The 21,064-nt window shown below is 36.2% G+C and overlaps 2 protein-coding genes across 7 annotated transcripts in view; both read left to right on the top strand.

The window, feature by feature from the left end:
- Nucleotides 1–418: 418 nt before the first annotated feature.
- nutf2 (nuclear transport factor 2) lies at nt 419–12,334 on the top strand. Its single transcript, XM_079621445.1, has 5 exons — nt 419–701; nt 4,188–4,309; nt 7,540–7,611; nt 7,861–7,959; nt 10,526–12,334. Exons 2-5 carry the CDS (start codon nt 4,211–4,213, stop codon nt 10,637–10,639), a joined length of 384 nt encoding a protein of 127 aa, XP_079477571.1. The 5' UTR covers nt 419–701; nt 4,188–4,210; the 3' UTR covers nt 10,640–12,334.
- A 216-nt stretch (nt 12,335–12,550) lies between these two features.
- The window catches only part of edc4 (enhancer of mRNA decapping 4), a 29,159-nt gene continuing 20,645 nt past the window's right edge, over nt 12,551–21,064 (top strand). For 5 of the 6 annotated variants that reach the window (XM_079621416.1, XM_079621414.1, XM_079621411.1 and 2 more), the window contains exons 1-11: nt 12,551–12,808; nt 14,169–14,325; nt 15,615–15,726; nt 16,056–16,155; nt 16,272–16,458; nt 17,242–17,389; nt 17,527–17,631; nt 17,771–17,880; nt 19,615–19,698; nt 19,858–19,953; nt 20,860–20,959. In XM_079621416.1, the coding sequence (XP_079477542.1) occupies nt 12,721–12,808; nt 14,169–14,325; nt 15,615–15,726; nt 16,056–16,155; nt 16,272–16,458; nt 17,242–17,389; nt 17,527–17,631; nt 17,771–17,880; nt 19,615–19,698; nt 19,858–19,953; nt 20,860–20,959 (1,287 nt within the window). In that variant the 5' untranslated portion in view covers nt 12,551–12,720. The remainder of the gene's footprint in view (nt 12,809–14,168; nt 14,326–15,614; nt 15,727–16,055; nt 16,156–16,271; nt 16,459–17,241; nt 17,390–17,526; nt 17,632–17,770; nt 17,881–19,614; nt 19,699–19,857; nt 19,954–20,859; nt 20,960–21,064) is intronic. The other variant, XM_079621412.1, reaches the window with a different exon arrangement.

The raw sequence follows: 21,064 nt of genomic DNA, 5'->3' as shown, positions 1-21,064 counted from the left end.
GAAAATCACATATCAGGAATGACACAAGATTAAATAATTATATAAAAAATTATATGAGTAGCCTTATGTTTCATGGCTTCTTTTTTTGTTTTTCTATTAAAAAGAAAAGAAACGTCATGCTTGTTATATTGACATTTTACCTCGAAAAACAAGAAAGCTGTATTTATTTGTATTGTCTGCATGCAGATTACCTGATCTAATTATTTGTCAATAAATGGTACATTTATATTTATTTATTTGTTTGTCAAGTTTATTCTGACAATTGTTAACACTTTAATGTAATTTATTATTAACAAGAGGTCAACCCATGGAAAAAATTTAGTTTGTGAGACCTATTTATCAGTTAAACTAATCGAAAACTAAACAGAACTTTTCTGCCACATGTAGTTTTATTTTACATAGAATTTAGAAAGCGTTTAAATAGCAGAGAAGTTGTACAAATATGGTTTCTAAGGGACAATACTTGTGTGAGTATTTTAAGTGTATACTATTCTTGGATTCACCTGCTGCTCGAAGCTCTAGTTTTAGATTTGGAAAGCAATACATCAAGAATCGGTTGACTGACTGTCAAGAACCAAAATTCAAAGCAGTGTGTAAGTGCTTTGCGCATGCTCAAGCTGAAGAGGCCGCTCAACTTCTGTTCACGGCGCGCTGGAATCGCCATAACTGGAACCGGGGGATTCGGTTTAGGGCTCACTGAGGTAAGATGTTGACCACATATTACTTATAACAGTTAACGTTGTGTTTACATTGCACATAACTACTTTATATATACTTTATGCAAAGTAGGACTGGGGCTTTTTTCCAAGAATAATCTGAAGCGCTAGCTAATAGGACACGCCTATAGGACTGGAGCGTGTACGGGCCGCGCGAGGGTGTCGCGCCCGCATGCAGCTCATATGGCTCTGAGGTATTTTTAGAACGGAACGAGAGCGCGTTTGCTCCAAGTTGACCGTGACTATTCAAACTCCGAGTCGATATTTAAAAAGAAACGTTCACTTCGACGTAAAGCACAACTTTTCCCTCATTACAGTTTAACCGGCGAGTTCGCTGTAGACATTTAGCTCGTCGGCTAAAGCTACAATGAATCAGTCTACACCGAGGCCAATGAAAGCTAGCTAATACTCTTAGCATGTTGACTTTTAATGGTTGGTAACATTCTAACTTAGGTCAAATTGTGGTTGCAGTTGGAAGGAATTATTCTAACCACAATTCGGAAGTCATTCATATCGCCACTGGCTGATTTTAATTTATTGAGTTAGTACTTGTAACCAAGCTAAAAATCTTTACAATTCTCTTTAGAATGGCAAGCCGAATGATTTTTTTAAATATGTATATAGATCAGTCATTAAGTGTCATTTTAATCGACTTCTCTAGCTTGACAGTAATCGTTCCAGCGTGTTTTGTGTAACATTAAGTTAGTTATTGTCACTCATACATTAGTCATTTTAGATAAATTGTCATTACCCTATGCGTGTTGTGTAGCCCAGGACTATAAAAGGAACGATTGTACGTGTTAGATGTCATGGCACACTATAGGTTTTGGAGGAAATTCGTCTAAGTTTGAAAGACTGCAGTGAATCATGGCCCAAGCAAGCACATGATACATTAACCACCAGCCAAAGTTGCTGACAAATCTCTATGAGTGTCTAACAGGGTGGAGCAGGAGTGTGTCAGATTCCATGAGTTTCTAAGTAGAAAGAAGTTTATAAAGGCCTGTTCACATCAAGGAGGATAACTATAAAGTTATAACAGTTGTTATAATTTATGAGAATAGGTAAGTCCACACCACAAGTTTCAACTATAATGATAACTCTACAGAGGAACGATATCAAAACGATGTAACCCGGCTGATAGGATAAAAACATCGGTAGCTAATCAGAATCCACCCGACATTAAATAGATCGAGCATTTAAAAAAGCAGACTAGAAACTACATGAATGCAACACGCACCTATAATAAACAGGGCTGTTTTTCCCAAGAGCATCGTAACGTTCACGCGTATCTGCGAAAATGACTACAAAGGCTGTATTATACATGCCAGGTCAGTAGTTGGCGATGTCATTTGTCAAAACACCCCGCGAACATGTAATACGCATGCGCATTACGGCACCGTTTTCACAAATTCACGTTTTTGTTGTTTACATGTAAAGATAAAAAACATTGTTTTCAAAAGCTTATGTTTTCAGGCCCCAAAAACACAGGTGTCATGTAGATGAACAACTAAAACTCATAAAAAGTTAACGGTGTCGTGTAAACACCCTTTGTTGATCGTAGAGACCATTGGTGGCAATCGTTGTACGATCAACTTAGGCCTACAATGCTTTTGTGAAACGCCGTCTGCGGAGCCGTCTGCTCTCTAATCGCTCCCGTGCTACTTTGATGACATGCACCGATAGGTCTGCGCAGCGCCGTTTCAAGTCAAACACACCTATTCTCAAGCACAGCTGTCAATCATGATGTTACACCTGTAGTGGCACGGTTCAATCTTTGTCTCTGAAGAAACGTCTCGATTCAGGGGTTCAGCCAGGTGATCATCTAACAACCTCAGTCAAGAGTCTCATTATAATACTGTTTCTTACACCTTGCCCCCCAACTTCATTAGGTCATTTTTTAAATTATTGTTCACCCATGATTTTTTTGTACTCCCCAGTCAATCATCTCTTTTCTTGGCTCCATTCCTAATAGTGGAGAGTCGTCACCTAGTTTATCATCAAAGTAAACAGAAAACTCGTTTTTTTACTGTGTCATTTGCATCATTGCGGTTGATATACCCCCCATTTTCCAAATCAAATTTCAGGCCCTGCACTTGGTTCCCATTGTATTAGAACAATTATTAAAACTATAGATATTGTGCTTATTGATTTAGATATTGAACAGTCCTTTAATCAAGCCATGTTTGGTCTGATCTGTGTGGCTTTTTAATTGTGTGTGCTTTTGATAGAGTTATTGTGTTTTTTCCCTGTGTATGTCTATGTGACATATGCTGTCAGATAAACTAAAAAGGTGAAATTAGTCATTTTTTGCTAAATAAACATTTTACATACAGACAAAGAAAAATATAATTCAAATGATTTACACTCACTGAGATGACTCCTATCAGAGTGGGTCGCCCCTAGGGGAGGGGAAAAAAATCTATTCTTAGATGCATCGCGATGCGGACGTGGACGATTCTGAATCGATTCACAATTTTTTTTTTTTTTTTTTTTTTGAAAATCGATAATAACGTAATATTGACGGAACGCAAAAGACGGAACTCTGAAGCGTGGAAACAATATTGTCAAAGCTTCCACCCGGCTCGGAAAGGGCAAAGCGCATTACACAATCAATCGCAACTTTTATTGCCAAGGATTTGCATCCAGTCGTCGAGATGGGACGTCCCATCTCGGAGATATTTTACAGACACAGCGATCCCCACACTCTACAACAAGACCAAAACTGAAGTCATGGAATCACTGAAGAAAGCGGGTAGGATAGCTGTAACATGTGATGCGTGGACATCCGTATTTTATGTTAATAGAGATTCAGAATATGTTGAAGTTTGTTATAATTTGTTATTGTTGTGATTTTTACTGTAGTGAATTTACTGTTGTGAAATGGAAAATCAATAATCGAGAATCGTTAATAATCGAAAATCGACTGTAATCGAATCGGGACTTCAATAATCATAATCGAATCGAATCGGGAAATCAGACAGATTAACCACCCCTAGTCGCCCCCTCATGAGTGTTGCCATGTTGAAATGAAATCACATGACCAGCCCTTAATGCAAGTTACTAATAATGTTTACTTCATATATTGCTTTCGGTCAGTGTGTGAAGCCTTTTAACTAAGCATAAAAAACATTGTGTATGTTAAACCAAACAGTGTAACATACACAATAGTACACACACACACACACAAGTGATAGTATAAAAACAAAACAAATGCTTTGGTGTGAAGTATCAGCATTCAGTATACAAAAATTGTGTATCTGTGCCGCATGCTTTTAGGTGTCAGTATGAAGTCCAAAATTGCTGGTAAGGTTGGGTCAAATAAAAGCTAGTTCACCTTTAAATGTAGATTAAATTCTCCTTGCGTGTCTTGTTTTTTTTTTTTTTTTGTCTTGTCAAAATCTTGTCAATGGTTGTCATTTGTCAACCCTCAGTAAGTCATATACATTGAGTCATTTATTCTGTCTCCACCAGTGCCTGTAGAAGGGTGAATCAGAATGGGAGACAAGCCGATTTGGGAACAAATAGGATCCAGCTTTGTGCAACATTACTATCAGCTGTTTGACACAGACAGGACTCAACTTGGATCAATATATGTGAGTATTGTGTCTAGTTCTTTTGCTCAGGATAGTTCTCTCTTGACTAGTCGTTTAAGGCTGTCCCACACTAAAACATTTAAAAAAACTTATCAGATTTTCAAAGAGACCACAAACATGACGATAAAAAAATGATAGATTTAACAGTTTTGTTCCTATAATGTGTGGAGTGCCACGACATGTGACTAAGACAGCACATCACAAACTAACAGATTCTAGTCACAAACAACCAGAGTCCCGACTGTGAACACTGGAAATCTCGCAGTCAAACGTGACTTTAGAGTAAGCAAACATGGCAGACGACAGACAAGAAGAAATGGCGATAATAGTGTTTGGACTGTTTTTTTACAGAAAATTAATGGAAAAAAGATAAAGGTCTGGATGAAGTCATGTTATTTATCTGTCTTCTGTCAGCTCGCTTTCTGATTTGATATTGTTTCGTTCCACGTAACAATCTGTGTGCTTTTGTCCTCGGGGTTCCCACAAACACAACAGTTTCTGTTAACTGTTAAGTAATATGTGGCCAGATTTCTGATCGTAAATACTCAACATGTTGGAGGTTTTAATGATTTGAGATCGGTGCAGCCCCGATACTTTACGTATTTTTTATTCAATCGAACATGTTTGCGAGCAAAAACAATTATATTGTAGCTAAAAAAAAATAAAAGATCTTAAAAGATTCTTACAGCTATTTTAATTACAAAATAAAGTAAGTAATAGCAAAACTCTGTGCTTATAGTGCGAGTAAATGTTTTGTTTTTCTTTGTGCGGTTTTCCTCACTCGCACACAAATTTGCTCTCTATTCTGTTGTCATTGTTTGCGACTCTAAAACCTCTAAAAAGTGAAGCTGCACTTCAATGGGCAGTATCTAAGTACCAGAATGAAAGACCTGTTTCTATTGGTCGCTCTCCCTTGGTGCAATAATTTGGCCACACCCACTACGCGGTCCCGTCAGTCTGATTCTGACAGAGTGTGGGGTTGTAGAGTGCATTGCAGGGTGCGTTAGATATAACACATGGGCTTAATAATGCCCTAAAGAAATATACATTTTGATCATTATTTACATTAACAATTTTATAGAACATAACATTGCATAATACAGTTGCATGAGGCATTTCGGAGCGCTCAGTCTTTTTCAGTTATGTTCAAGGGAGCGCTAAATATGACCGTGGCTGATGACAAACACTATAATGTCCTAACAAAATCCAAAGTTTGGTTATATTTTACTGTACCAAACTTAAATAAACTCTTGAACTCTACACAGGTGACATTATACAGCTGCTTTATTGCACTTTCTGCCAATTTGCTGCAGGCTTTCTTGGCCATGCCCCTTTGATCCTAATATACATTTCTCATTTACACATCCTTTATTCTTATAATGCCCTAAGTCAACGAGATTCATCTCGTTATTTCATTTGAAATGCCAATAACCGGTATGGTTTTGCATGTTTAATGTGTATTTCTGACAGAAATTAAAATTGGCTGTCACTGGTAACCATTTTTATCATAAACCGTGGTCAAATATTTGTCAAATTTAGAGCCCTAAATTCTTTTTAATGATACACAGTACGAGATTAAATAAGACTGAGTAAGACTGAGACATAGTAATATCCTGCACTGAATGTAAACAACAACATCCTGTGCCGCTAGAGATCTTATGAAGTTATTTGGTTATCTAGCTACATGCACTTCAGTCTTCCATTCTGGTACTTGGATACTGCCCAATGAAGTGCAGCTTCACTTGAATTCAAAACATTTCAACTCTCAAGCAGTGTAGAAAAAAAATACTTTTTATTTGCAGCAGCAATCTTTTATTTTTTTTGTTACAATATAGTTATTTTTGCTCTCAAACTCAGTTTGTTTGATTGCATAAAAAAGTCACAAAAAACTCCATACCTCGGTATTCTTCCGAGCCGATTACATCACTCTTAACACACCTCGCACCACAGGAAAATCTGATAAGAGAATCAGGAGAACCATCAAGATAATCGGGACTTCTCCTGGGTTTGTCGGAAGGGGGGAAATCGGCCCGATTATCTTGTAGTGTGTGGGTGCCTTTAGCTAAGAGAGGTAGATATCAATTAGAAATGTTTTTACTGTCTCTCTGTCTTGCCATCACGTTAGTGTTCAAAGCGTCCCTTGGTTTATGTCTTGCAGAGTGAGATGCCCAGTAACAAACGAGTTTTGTCGTGTGTTCAACAGAAGAGTCTTTTCAGGCCAGAATTGTTGTTTGCCTAAAATGCTCATACTTGGATCTATATTTTGAGCAACATATAAAAGATGTTAAACAATATTGATGTTGGATATTTGTTGAGGAAATTTAACAAACAAAATATATTAATCTAATAATCTGTGGGTTAAAATAAAGTGTTTATGTGTGATTTGTTTATCTTCTGTGAGTGCACCTGTCATTTGTCACTGTCACTTGTTAATTTACAAAGTTTTCTGATGTCGAGTGGAAACCTCGTATCTCCATTTTTAAAAAGAATCATTGGTCACCCTTTACATCTGTCTGTGGGTTTTGCAAATATTTAACAAAAGAAAAGTAGTAAAAAAAGAGCATGTGACTAAACCTTGAAACTATATATAGCCTATATATATATATATATATATATATATATATATATATATATAGTAAGTGTTGTCTGTTGTGTATATATAAAGTGTGTGTTAATCTAGCATTTATCGTCGAGTCCGTCGTAACCAATACTGTCTTAAATGGCCTGTGTATAGCACATTGTTTTCAGTAACATGAGATTTTGGCCAAATTACAGAATAAACTGAGCACTTTATAACCTGTAAATTTATGAAAATGTAATACGATGCACTTACTGCCTCAGATGCAGCCGTTCTAATGGCTGACAAAACGCGCATGTATGAAATTCTCCAAGATTCGCTGGTTAAAAACCTTATAACTCCATTTGAGCTTGATTTTGGTAAAATGTTAATAATTTAATGACACATGAAAGTCTGACTATATATAAAGCCATAATATGAACTTTGACAATGCTGTTTAGTTGTCTGAAAAAAAAGTTGTGTTTTTGGAGATATGAGGTTTCCACCCGACAGCGAATAAATATATATATATATATATATATATATATATATATATATATATATATATATAAATATATATATATATGTATGTTTGTATAAGACTGGCCAAAGCACTGCTTCACTATCTACATATTGGCTTATTTAGCTCATCTACATGTTCTTTTTCTCTTAGATTGATGCGTCATGCCTTACGTGGGAGGGTCAGCAATTCCAGGGAAAAGCAGCCATTGTCGAAAAGCTTTCCGTAAGTATTTGTGTGTATTTTGTTAGAGGTGGAATGTGATTCAAAGTAGTTATATAGGTTAAGGTTCATTTCTTATTTCCTAAAAAAACTAAAATTAACCGATATTGTACAGATCTATTGTAGAGGCAATACTGTTGCAGGCAGTACATCCACATATATTGATAATTTCTTTAATTTCAGGACGTATATGAAGTAGTAAGGTATCTTTCCATTTAAACATTGATGATTTTTTGTTTTTATCTTTTTCAGAGCCTGCCCTTCACAAAAATAGCTCACAGCATAACAGCACAAGACCACCAGCCCACCCCTGATAGCTGCATATTGAGTATGGTAGTAGGCCAACTAAAAGTAAGTACATTTTCTTTAAGTTTAGTTTTGGTTTCTTTGGTTATGCTATTCCAGCAACGCTTGAGGTGAACCGCTTTGGCAAATATGTACGCGATAAAGGTCTAAAAGGGCATTCTTGCCCATTTGAAATGCATAACATCACCTTAATCCCAGTGGCATTTAAATCGAGAGCAGCCGTGGAAGGTTTAAGCCTCTCTTGATTTTCCCTCTCACCTTACGTGACATGGTCAAATATTTCATAAGTATTTGAGAGCTGTAGTGTATGTGTTTGTCTATCAGGCAGACGATGACCAGGTGCTGGGCTTCCACCAGACCTTTCTGTTGAAAAGTATCAACACTGCCTGGGTTTGCACCAATGAAGTCTTCAGGCTTGCCCTGCACAACCTTTGAGCTTAAAGGCTCTCGTGGTCACATGGCCTTTCCTCCTTCTAATAATGTCTGTAAGGACCAGTGTCCGCTTGGGTTCACGCACACCATACAGGCTCTCTACTAACGGCTTTAGGCTGTGTTCAGATCAAACATCTGTGTGGATCTAGTATGGTGGGAATGTCATGACATGCTGAATTTGTTGATGCCAATTTGCCTGTTGTGTGTTTGTGGATTTCCTTGGGCCTTTGCAGCATCAAATTAACCGATGAATGAGTGACGTGAAAAAAATCGAGTTCAACTTAATGACCGACTTTTATTTTGACCTTTAAAGATTTGTAAAGAAGAGTTCTGTATTTTAGCAATCATGGGATGGAATGAGTTCATTCAGAAGAAAAACTAACTTCTAACTACCATATCAAAATGTGTGAATATGGCACTTTTGGTATCAGTTGTATTTATGTTAAGGTTTTTAGATTTCAGTTATTTAATATTTGACCATTGGGGTCAAATTAGTTTAAATTTTTAGGTTTTGTTTTTATATGTTCATTTTTAGTTTTAGTTTAGGTTTTTATTGTTTTAAATAATTTAAATCATTTTATTCTAGTTTTATTAATTTTAGTACTTCGGCTCAAACTTAGTTGCCCTTAGTTTGTTTTTTTCTAATATTTATTTTCTGTTTGATTTCAGCTTTGTTTTTAATTTATAATTTATTCATAATTTTAGTTAACAACACTGCACTGATGTGTACTAAAACACTGTTGTTAAAACTTTGCGATGTCATTTTAGTACACATTTAACCCAGAGTTGTATTCAGTGCATGGGCTAACTTGCACAGAAAGCCATTTATAAACTTGTTAACCTTCTTTTGTTTGAGTTACATCAGTGTGTGTTTAATGGGATAGTTCACCCTAAATTGAAAATCAAGTTATCATTTACTCACCCTGGTGTTGTTCTAATGCCGTATGCCCTTCTTTTTTTTTCGGACCACAAAAGGAAAATTTGGCAGTGAAGAGCAACCAGTATCAAACTTTTTAAAAAAGACTCAAAAGTATCAGAAAATGATCTGTGTTCTGGTGGTTTAACCGAAAATAAACCAACATTTAAAAAAAAAAAATTTATTGTATTTTTTAATGAAGATCTTGATTTGGCCGTTGATCTTCTCTGTACGGCTGTGCCATGTGCATTTTTAAGACACTATTAGCACTGCAGCAGTAGACTCCGACTCACCCAGAAAAAGAACACAAGTTGTGTGAAAAATCAAGATTAATTAAAACCACAACATATAATCCATTGCCTTGAAATCCCCCCAAAAGTATCCATGTACTTTCTCCAGACCGGAACTCTGGTTATTAGATGACCGTCAGAATGACTCAATAACTTCTTGTTAGGATGAACACAACGGATATATTCTTATATGCATTTTTGGTAATCTTGATTTCTCACAACTGCAGCGCTAGAGAACACTTGGAATATACAACCCGTGTTGCATGGGATCATTCTGTGATACTTTTGCATCTTAAAAAAAAGCTTGATGCTGGTTGCTATTTACTGCCATTACGAGACATTTCTTAAAAATTCAGATTTTGTGGTTTGAAAAAAAAGGGAATACGGCATTAGAACAACACCAGGGTGAGTAATTGATGACTTAATTTTCATTTTAGGGTGAACTATCCCTTTAATAAAATACAATAACCCAATAAAGGGTCAGTATACATGACATAGATGATGCCTTGTCTCGGGTTATTGTATTATTTATGGTGATTCATTACTGAAGATAATTTAAGCCCAGAACTAGGCTCAGTGTTTATGAGAAACTGACCCAGATTGTTTATCACCTTTCCATGCATTTGTCTTATATACTGTCATGTTTTTGTTTTTATTTCACCTTCACTGACCAACATATCCTTTAAAAAATATGAATTAAATTAACTGCTTAATATTGGGGGGGAAATTTGAATATTGTGACAAACTCTCAGCCTTTAATTTGTCTTGGTTGCTTAATGCAGCTTTTGTCTTTCTGTATCTGGATTAATTTGCCTTGAAATTTGCTAAACATATCTGAAAACTTGCATGATTTTTGATTAAGTGTAACAGAATTAGATTTTTTTAGCTCTGTTTTAGCTAAACCCCTTCTCTTTAAATAAGTGTTGCACAGAATGAAATCTTCCGTCTGAGTCTCTGTTTCTGCTTTGTCTAGGCAGATGATGACCCCATCATGGGATTCCATCAGAGCTTCATCCTGAAGAACATTAACGAGGCGTGGGTTTGCACCAATGACATGTTCCGCCTGTCGCTGCACAATTTTGGTTAAATGCCCCATGGCTAGCAGGAGGGAAGTGGGGGAAGGTGCAGGATGGGGACCGCCCTGATGACGCCTGAACCTGTCAATCAGCCCTTCATTCATCACACTCAAGAGAAACGGCACCGGATTACAGCAGTCAATCACAGAAAACATGCAGGCATATACAGTACTGCCTCTACTCCAGAAATGACATGTTTCTTTGCTGAAAGCCCACACATCCATCAAACTGACCCTTTTCCTTCCCCAACCTGCATGATGATGGGGAGTTTAAAGATCAGAGGACGCCCTGACCAGGACAAATACGTATTAACCTAACCTCGGCTGTTTGATATTTACATTTTAGTTGCTGATTTTTGACTTTGAAAAAATAACAACTGTCTGTCTTTGTTTGCTTAAGTACAAAGTGTTATCAGCTTGTTTTTAGAATATGCTCCGTGAAGTTTCATTTTTTTTGTTTTGTTGTTTTTGCCCCCTTTGGAAATTGGTGTCTCCATTCAATGTGATGTCAGGTTGCTCTAGTTATCCAAAGAACACAACTCTAATTTCCCCTTCCCCTCAGACCAGTGTGCTTCCTGATTTCTGCTCACTGCTCTCTGTGACAATAATTACCAAGCCACGATACACAATAAAACCTTTGACTTTTTCTTAACAACGTCATCTTGTTCATCCCCCTGTCTGGTTGTGCCTCTACCTTTTTCCCCCTTTTCTATGCTTGACTGTTCATATTTTTGATACTCTTTCATATTAGATTCTCTCATGAAGATTATTGTTTTATTTGAGCAGAGCCAAACACAATGGAGCCGCTATTTCTCTTGTTACAGGTGGCCAGTGTCTCCTGAAGCAGATGTTCATACAAAAAATTATTTTCCAACATTTTCTATGTAATCCTATGAATGGTAGAACCATCTATGGATGCTCTTGTTGAAAAAAGGAAAAATGATATGCGTCCTCCAATGATGCTACATCACATAAAGCAAGTTAAGGCATGGATAAAAATGAGTTTGAGACACACAGAAAACCCCCAGAAGTGCAGATTAATTTTCATAGTGCTTTAATTTTTTTCAATTACCCTTTCAGTTTAGTTTAGAGGCTTTTTTTCCCCGATGTGGGATGTTATGTTTCATAAGCTTGTTATGTTTTGTAAGTATGAATGTAAATGCCATCGAGTTTGTAGTGTGCCCAAAGCTGTTATTACCTTCTATATTTAGGGTTATATTTTGACATTACCGTCTTAAGAAGGATCACGAAGCATGAAACGTGACATCAGAAATACTAGTTTGTGGGAATAAGAGGTGATTCTCTTCATTGTCACATGTTTACACTAAAGGAGTTATGCTCTTTGTTTAGGATTAGAAAATCATATTCACAAAATATGAAGGCCTTTGTGCCAAGAGATGGTACAGATATTTTAGAGAGATGTCTTCTGAGTTGTAGCTTTTTGCACTGAAATATCTAAACAGATCTGCTAGAGCATCATTATAATGAGTCGCTTTCTCACATATTTTTTTTGCTGGGCAAATACATGTATTGTACACATACATCATGCTTGCCTCGAACCTGCAGAAACACCCTCTCATTTGTGGTTTGAGGGGAATAGCAAAAGAAGAATTGATTTTTCCAACAAAAACAAAAGTAATACAATGTGAGTACAGTAAGAGACTACTTCAGTTGCCTACATGTATGTGGAAATAAAGGAGATCAAAGAAAAGTGTGATGTTATTGTTATTTCTAGGCTATAGGTGGTGAAGGAACTAGTTCAAATATATTTTTTCTTGCTTATGCGATTTTCTGACAACTACTAAAAAATGCAATAAGTGAAATGATAATGATGACACGACAATAAAATATAAATATTTATTAGTGATCTCTAAAAACAGGTTATCTTGTTCAAATTTAAGTGTCCGTCAAGTTAGGTTATTCAGTCCGGAACTAACGAAATCCTGCCAGCAGAGGCGGGGGAATGAAATGCAGTGAACGCTCAACGGAAGTTGAGGGACGGTTGCAAGCTTTAATGAGGGGCGAGCTCAGATACTAAATTAAACGTGAGAATTTGACCGTTTTCAGCGAATTAATCCCCCCTTCCCTACTATATGGCTTCCAGTTCCAATATGGACATAGAGGGCGCGACCCAGCACCTTCGGGACATCTTAAAACTGGATCGTCCCGGTAATTCGGCCGGTAAGTTGCCGGGGAAGGGAGCAGCTAGGCCGCGGTGCGATGATGCTGCGCAGCGCTTGATTTCAGCGCGAGCCACCTGACTATAGTTGCTCAAAAACGCGGGACAACGCTAACTAGATTTTATAAGTGGCAAACAATATTATTTTGTGTAATATTGTGATTGACTAAAAGGGCGTAACGTTAACGTAGCAAATAAGGGCTACACTCCTGCTGGCGCAGCAGCAGCTTTGCTCAGACAGAAAGTGTTGAGTATTAATTTCGACATTATGAGAATAAATGACATTCAAGAGTCTAAAGCACTTCATTTTTATCACTATGTGGTGACTTGATAACCGTGACTACAACAAAACATTTTTTAGAGAGAAGGCATGTAACGTTAGAAATTTTTTTTTTTTTAGAAACCTAGACAACTTTTTGTGCATCATCGCTACGGGGTTTCTGCAGGTCTTAAAGTCTTAATTCATCCTTACACAAACGAATGCCTTAGAAAGGGGCTTAAATCAAAACATAGTCTCTTAAATTCATAAAGGCATGGAATTAAATGTTACATACATCTAACGTTAAACGTTCTTTAATCAAGATACATCCACTGGAGAAGCAAAATGCATTATCATGTCTTGAAAAAAGTGAGGAGATGCTTTAACCAAATATTGGTCAATGAGTGATGAACTTCCCTTTGAATTAAGTTGTTTTTTATGACCCCACACTGGCAAATATTTGTTCTTGTTTTAACAATAAAATCACTTAATTTTGATCAATTTCATAGAAAGCAAGACTTAATATCTTAAGTCTTAATATCTTTGCTTCTCCAGTAAATGTATCTTGTTTTAAGAATGTTTAGATTTTTTTTGTGTAACGTTACTGGAAAACAAGACAAAGACACAGATAAAGAACATTTTACTTTTCTTTTTCTCCCAGAAAACACACACACACACATTCTTGTACATCTATCTTTATGAGGACATTCATTGACACAATGCAATCTCTAGCAGTTTACCCTAACCTTACCCATCATCACAACTAATTATAACCTTATCCCTAAAACCAAGTCTTGACCCTCAAACATGCCTTTAAAGGGCTCTCAGAAACTGAGGACTGGCCAAAATGTCCTCACTTTACTATCTTTGTCCTCACTCCAATGGTCTAAAACTCAAACTGGTCCTCACAAAGATAGTTGTACAAGTACGTACACACACACACACACATGTTTATATGTGTATCTCAATGGGAGTTGAAAACAAAATATCTGTCAAGCATAGATGGTAATTCATATTGACATGTTTTGGAAGTAATTTTATTAAGAGTCAGAGGATGTACAGGTGCATTTAAGACTTAAATTATCAATCAAATAATTCCACAGATTCCTCTTTGGTAGAGAGCCAGAGAAATCTATCTTTCAATGGAGAGTTGAATGGAGTTTTTGGAGCGGATATTATTAACGCAGGAGGACATGCAGAAATGCTGGAGCCGACTTCTCACAACTCAGACAAACTCAATGGACAGGACACACAGACCATGTATGTATTTGCTTTCATTAACATTAATTGTATGATATTATTCTCATTTATTAGCAAACCATTATTTTTATGATGTCATTATCTTTCTATGATCTGTATGTTCATTATGTACTAAACTTAAAATGGTTTGTTGTAATATTTACGCTACTGAAAGAACTTAAACGTTCACTTAGGCTGCATTTATTTGATTAAAAATACATGGAAAAACTATGTGAACTATTATTTCAATTTAAAATAACTGTTTTCTATTTTAATATTTTTTTAATGAAATTCTTTTTTGTGATGGCAAGCTGAATTTTCATCATCATTACTCCAGTCTTAGTTCAGAGTCACATGATCCTTCAAAAATCATTTTAATATGCTGATTTGATGCTCAAGAAACATTTCTTATTATTATTATCAATAGCTATGTTTCTTGTTTTTTATGTGAGTTTTGGGATAACGTATAAAAAACCTCTGGTTAAAAATGCCAAATTGTGCTTACATTTTAAAAATGTCCAAAAAAAAAACGTATGCGCTCAATTGAGACAGATATTTGTTTTCCTGACATGCACATAAATTAGGAGCGAAACACGTTTACCGAATAAATCCCTCGATGAACAACTAAAATCTCATGTGACTTTGCCTCAGGATGTGATTGGATAACTGGACTAACCAGTAGATCAGTTTCACTGTACAGCATCTTAATTGTTGGTTTGAATATTCTGAAATGCCTGAGCCAAAGTTTTTCATCAAGATGATTTGGTTTAATTCCCTCTCAGAAGCGTCTCACATGATTGCGGTCCCAAACGCAAGATAACATGACAGCGTTTATTGCGCTTCGTCTGTGCGCTCTGAGATGCAAATCATTTATGACGTAGGAAAAAAAAAAAACACAGTGGCTTCCACAATTGCAGCAACTTCCGTTTTTATTACAGATATTTTGCGACAATTTACTTGACTATTTTGTTCTATTGAACACACAGGATGGAAACGCTGCTTTATTCGCAGATGTTTTATGCGATATTCCAATTTTACACATTTGCATCTTTGGAGTTTGGATGGAAACAATAGCTAATGTGGAAAAACATGTTGCTTAATATGTTTGTGGAAACCGTGATGAATAGAAAGTTCAAAAGAACAGCATTTATTTGAAATTGAGATCTTTTCTAACATTAGGTTTAGGATTATGCTTTAACTCTTATTTTTCATCAATTTAATGCATATTTAATGTGTGAACATTAGTGTATGTTGATGAGTAAGCAGGGTTTAAAAATAAAAAAAATCATAAGTCTGTTTTTTTGTACCAGCTGCCTTTCAGGAGATGATGAGTCCACCTGTGTCTCCATCAGAGCAAACAATGTGGAAATTGTGTCCAGCCGTGACTCTAGTATTGACAGTAAGGCTCGTGGTAGCAACAAGGTGTGTAAATTAATTAACTTGTGCAAAACTGTGTTTCTTATTAGCAGTTCAGGGTTTCACAGTCATGGAAAACCTGAAAATACAAGGAAATTACCAGGGCTGTGAAGTTATTTGAAATGAATAAAATCTTTAAAGTCATGGAAATTTCTAGTCAATAAATCTTCCAGCTAGAAAATATTTACTTAGCTAGAAAATTATTTTTCAAAACTTTATAAACTGATGTTTCAAACCGAACTATTGGGAAACTTGTAACAATTAATAGGTCAAAATATGTAGAAACCCTGGAAATTGTTTTTTCTTTGAAACTTTTCCTCATGACTGTCTTACAGGTTAAAATACAGCCAGTTGCCAAATATGACTGGGAGCAAAAGTACTACTATGGCAATTTAATAGCCGTGTCCAACTTATACGTGGCTTATGCCATCAGAGGTCAGTTTGCACACTTTTCTGTTGCTGTCTTTATACATGGCCCATTTAGCACACTCCTTTGAATAAAATGTTGATGTGATTCAAATGAATGGTTTGTAATTGTTTATTGCTCACAGGTGCAAACAATCATTCTATGATCCGCGTGCTGCAACTGGGCTCGACGGAGCGCTCGCTGCTGAAGGGCTTCACCGGTGCAGTCACAGACCTTGCCTTCGCCCACTTGGACTCCAACCTCTTGGCCTGCGTGGATGAGGCTGGAAACATGTTCATTTGGCAGCTCACTAGTCACAACAGCAAAATAACGTATCCTCTGTAGATGGAAATTTACTTTGTTTAATTTAATTTTGTTTTACTTTTTGTTTGTTAAAAAAAATTCACAAAAACAGGAAGTTAATGAGTTACCTGAAGGTTCGAGACCACTAATGATGTGTTTTTTTTTGTTGTTGTTGTTGTTTTTTTATTAACATGATCAGTGTCACAAATATACCTTAAAAATAATATTAAATATTTCCTTTTCATTCCTTTTCAAAAAATCTGGATTCACATGTATTTGTAGTAAAAGGCTCACTTTGGTTCACTTTTAATATTCTATATCTAAACTATAAGTAACTTGGTAACGCATTGCAATAAGGTATCATTTGTTAACATTAGTTAATGTATTAAACTTAAAAAAAGATTAATAAATACTGTAACAAATGTCCTGCTCATTGTTAATGTTAGCTAAAAAAAATAGTCTTTCATGTTAGTTCACAGTGCCTTAACTAATGTTAACAAATACAACTTTTTATTTTAATAATGTATTAGTAAATGTGGAAAAAACCTAAGAGGGTTTGGGTAAATAGAATAAGTTGACATGTAGTTGCTTATAATTAGTAGAATATCTGTTATGGGACCACCAAAATAGTGTTAGCAGATATTAAGCAGACAGTCTACTGTTACTCTGAGAGTTAGGTGACATGTAGTTGCAAAGTTACTTATAGTTTGTAGAATATCTAAAGTGGACCATCGAAATAGTGATACCTAGTAAAAATACTAATAATAAGCAGGTGAACTGTGATATTTCTCTTTAACATCGATGTCTCTTAGAGATGAAGTGATCGTTCACATCCACAGGCCTGAGGACACTCCACTTAATTCCAACCGCAGACTCATCTGGTGTCCCTTTATCCCAGAAGACAATGATGAGAACCCGGAGGATGCGTGTCAGACATTGGCACTGCTTCATGAAGACAGAGTATGTTTTTTTTTTTGTGTGTGTGTGTTGAATTTGACAGTTTTATAACTTTCTTTCTAAAATCTCCCCATATTATTAAATTTAAAATGTTTTTAACACTATTACTCTCTTAACTGGATTTTTGCTTGTACTTGTAGGCTGAGGTTTGGGACCTTGACATCCTCCGATCCAATAACAGCTCATGGCCTGTGGATGCCACTGACCTGAAAGAGGGGTTTATCACCATTAGAGGACACACAGCAGTAAGTCCTGCCATCCTTTAGCCTGCAGTGCTGTATTAACTAATTAAGAAATTAGATTTAATGTAATCAATGGCACATAAATTAGTTATGTACTTGTGTAGAGTGATGTTTATAACTAAACATACATTTTTCTATGCAGCGCATTAGTGAGGGAGCGTTGTCCCCTGATGGCACTGTCTTGGCCACAGCAAGTCATGATGGATATGTAAAATTTTGGCAAATCTACATTGAAGGACAGGACCAACCCAGGTACATGCTTGAGACATTATAAAATTGAACACACTGTAAAACTGTTAGGTCTATAAGCTTTTTTTAATTTAAGAAATTAATACTTATTCAGCAAGGATGCAGTAATTTGATCAAAAGTGACAGTAAAGGCATTTATAATGTTACAAAAAGATTTATATTTCAAATAAGTGTTGGTCTTTTGAACTCTGTTAATTTTTTACAAAAATATTAAGCAGTACAATTGTTTTCAACATTGATAGAATCAAAATATAACAAAAATTCTGATAAAATATCAGAATCCTGTCAACATATGTATTTCCATACCTTCGCGCACCCTGCTCGTGAACACATCACGTCATCATCAGCGCATTCATTAAAGTTGTAGACAGAAAGTAACCAAGTGCCGCAAACAAACAGCGGTCATCTTTTACACTTTCTCCTGAACCAAAACAAGCTTATGCTGCGTTCACGGCAAGTCGTGATTACCGTAATTACGAGATAGCAACCTGTGACGTTCTGTTCACGCCCTCAGACTCGGATTTATGCTTTTTTCTGGCAACACTGTCAATACCAAAATTTATCTGCAGCAGACAGGTGGTACAAGTCAGCGCTATAAGTTGTTTGCGTTCATTATTATTGTAATGTTTTGTGTTTTGAGACATGAGGTACTTTAACACCGTCTCTATACATTTATATTATTAAATCAATGTATATAGTAACTTGACTGTAATTGCCACATAAATGAGTTGTCAATATGATATTTAAAGGGGTCATATGATGGTTCTAAACCATAGAACATTTATTTTGTGTATTTGATTTAATGCAATGTTTATGCGGTTTTAGGTTAAAAAGTCATTATTTTACACATACTGTACATTATTGTTGCTCCTCTATGCCCCGCCTTTCTGTAACAAGCCGATTTTTACAAAGCTCATCGTTCTGAAAAGCACGGTGTGCTCTGATTGGCCAGCGACGCAGTGTATTGTGATTGGCCCAAAAACCTTATGCATGTGACGAAAATGTCACGCCCGTTACCACTTCAGCTCCCAAAGCAATAATGACAGGTGATAATGTCAGCACTACCATATCAATTCGAGCCCGAATCTGATCCGGAAAATGCAGATGACCAAGCTGATCGATCAACTTTGCCAGCATGACTGGACGATCGTATCAGATTGGTAAAGTTTTATTTCATTGGGGACATAATTACTGATTATAATGACTTGCTGTCTTTTTACGCGTCGCGCCGGAAACAGGAAACAGTCCTCCGAAAAATGCGCAGTACACAGTTGAAAATTTTAGTTGTACTGTTCTGGAACAGTGTTGTAAATAAAGCTTAAGCACTGTTTTCTAATTGTCGTCTTTTGAAAGGCCAAACAAAGTGGTTTGGCTTTCGCAATGAAAATAAAAGTTACGCCACCTTTCTTTGCGTAGACATTTGGGCAGTGTTATAAAACTCTACCCCCACATACTGACGTAGATTTGTGGGGGCGTGTTTGAAAGAAGTGTTTTAGGAAGGTGTGGCTAAGCCTTAACCTTTATAAAGAATATCTCTTTAGGTTTGAACTTTGTAACAGCTACATAACACACTAAAGAAAAAGGAAAACATGAAATTGCATATGACCCCTTTAATATGTAATCATACTGTTAACAACAAAAATGAGTGTGTTTTTTTCTTCCTCTGAAGCCATCCTGTAATTAATTCGATAACCTACAGTCTGGTAATAAATGCAAGTAACCATGCTCCTTTTGTAGATGTTTGCATGAATGGCAGCCACATAATGGACGGCCCCTTTCCTGCCTGCTCTTTTGTGACAACCACAAGAAGCAAGACCCTGAGTGAGTCTCGAGTTCATTTAGTCTTCTGTGATCGCAATTACATTTTTGTCAGCATCTCAAGTAATCAGGGAATCTGACTCTGGGCTTTACTCTTTGAAATTGTGTGTCAGACATGTGCTATATATCTTTGAACATAAAACCATTTTTGTTTTTCTGAAGAGTTCCGTTTTGGCGATTCCTGATCACTGGAGCTGATCAGAACCAGGAGCTGAAAATGTGGTGCACAGTGTCATGGACCTGCTTACAAACCATCAGGTATGTTCTTAAGCTAAAAGCTGTAATTGAACTATGGAGCTTGCATGATCGATAGAGGTGTTTATATTTTTAATTGTTAGATATGCCAACAGCTATGTTCTATGGTGGTGTTAAAGCTTAAAAGGTTAGTTCACCCCAAAATGACACACTTGTCATCGCTCACCCTCATGTCGTTCTAAACCAGTAAGTCATTGGTTCATTTTAGAAACACAAAGGAAGATCTTTTTGATGAAATCTGAGAGATTTTTGTCCCTCCATTGACTGTCCATGCCACTACCACTTTGTTGCTTTGTTCATAAAGAGATTGTAAAACTAATCCACATGAATCAAGCAGTTAAGTCAAAGTTACTGGGTTGTTTTATATGATGAACATATTTAATTAGGCTTTTCACATATAAACATTTATCAGCAAACATAAACAGAAGCTAAAACGTGCTGCGTACCACAGGAGAATGAACCTTTTTGGTTCTTGCTGAAGCTCAAACGTGTTGCGTAACACAAGAATGAACTTGTGTTCATTAAAAATTACATACCCCACCTTTAATGTTAGAAGTCTAAATTGTTTATCATATAAAGCAATCATGTCTCCTCTGAAAATTTGGACTAAACCACTCAATTCATAAGGATTAGTTTTATGATCTAATAAACTTTTTGAAGTGACAAAGTGGTAGTTGTGCAAACTGTCAATGGATGGACCGAAATCTCAGATTTCATTAAAATATATTAATTTGTGTTTCAAAGATAAACAAGTTTTAAAGGTTTGGAACGGCATGAGGGTGAGTAAATGATGACAATTTTCGTTTTGGGGAAAACTAACCCTTTAAGCATAAAACTTTCTTCTATACCTTAAGTCTATGGATGTGATCTAAATATGAATTTTAGTAAAATAATTCATTTGTGTTTCAGGTTTTCTCCAGATCCATTTAACAGCAGTGTGCTACCCAGCCTGAAGGCCAGTTTGGACCTGTCTGCAGAGTTTCTTATCCTAAGTGATGTTCAGAGGAAGGTCAGACTCATTATTTTATATTTCATATTTAATGCCCACATGTTTTGTTTACTTACTCTCATGGCGTACCAAATCTGTGTGATTTTCTGTCTTCGGTTGACACCA

The sequence above is a fragment of the Phoxinus phoxinus genome (genome assembly GCF_949152265.1).
Source record: "Phoxinus phoxinus genome assembly, chromosome: 8".
Lineage (NCBI taxonomy): Eukaryota > Metazoa > Chordata > Actinopteri > Cypriniformes > Leuciscidae > Phoxinus > Phoxinus phoxinus.
This window is presented reverse-complemented; position numbering and strand designations above follow the sequence as displayed.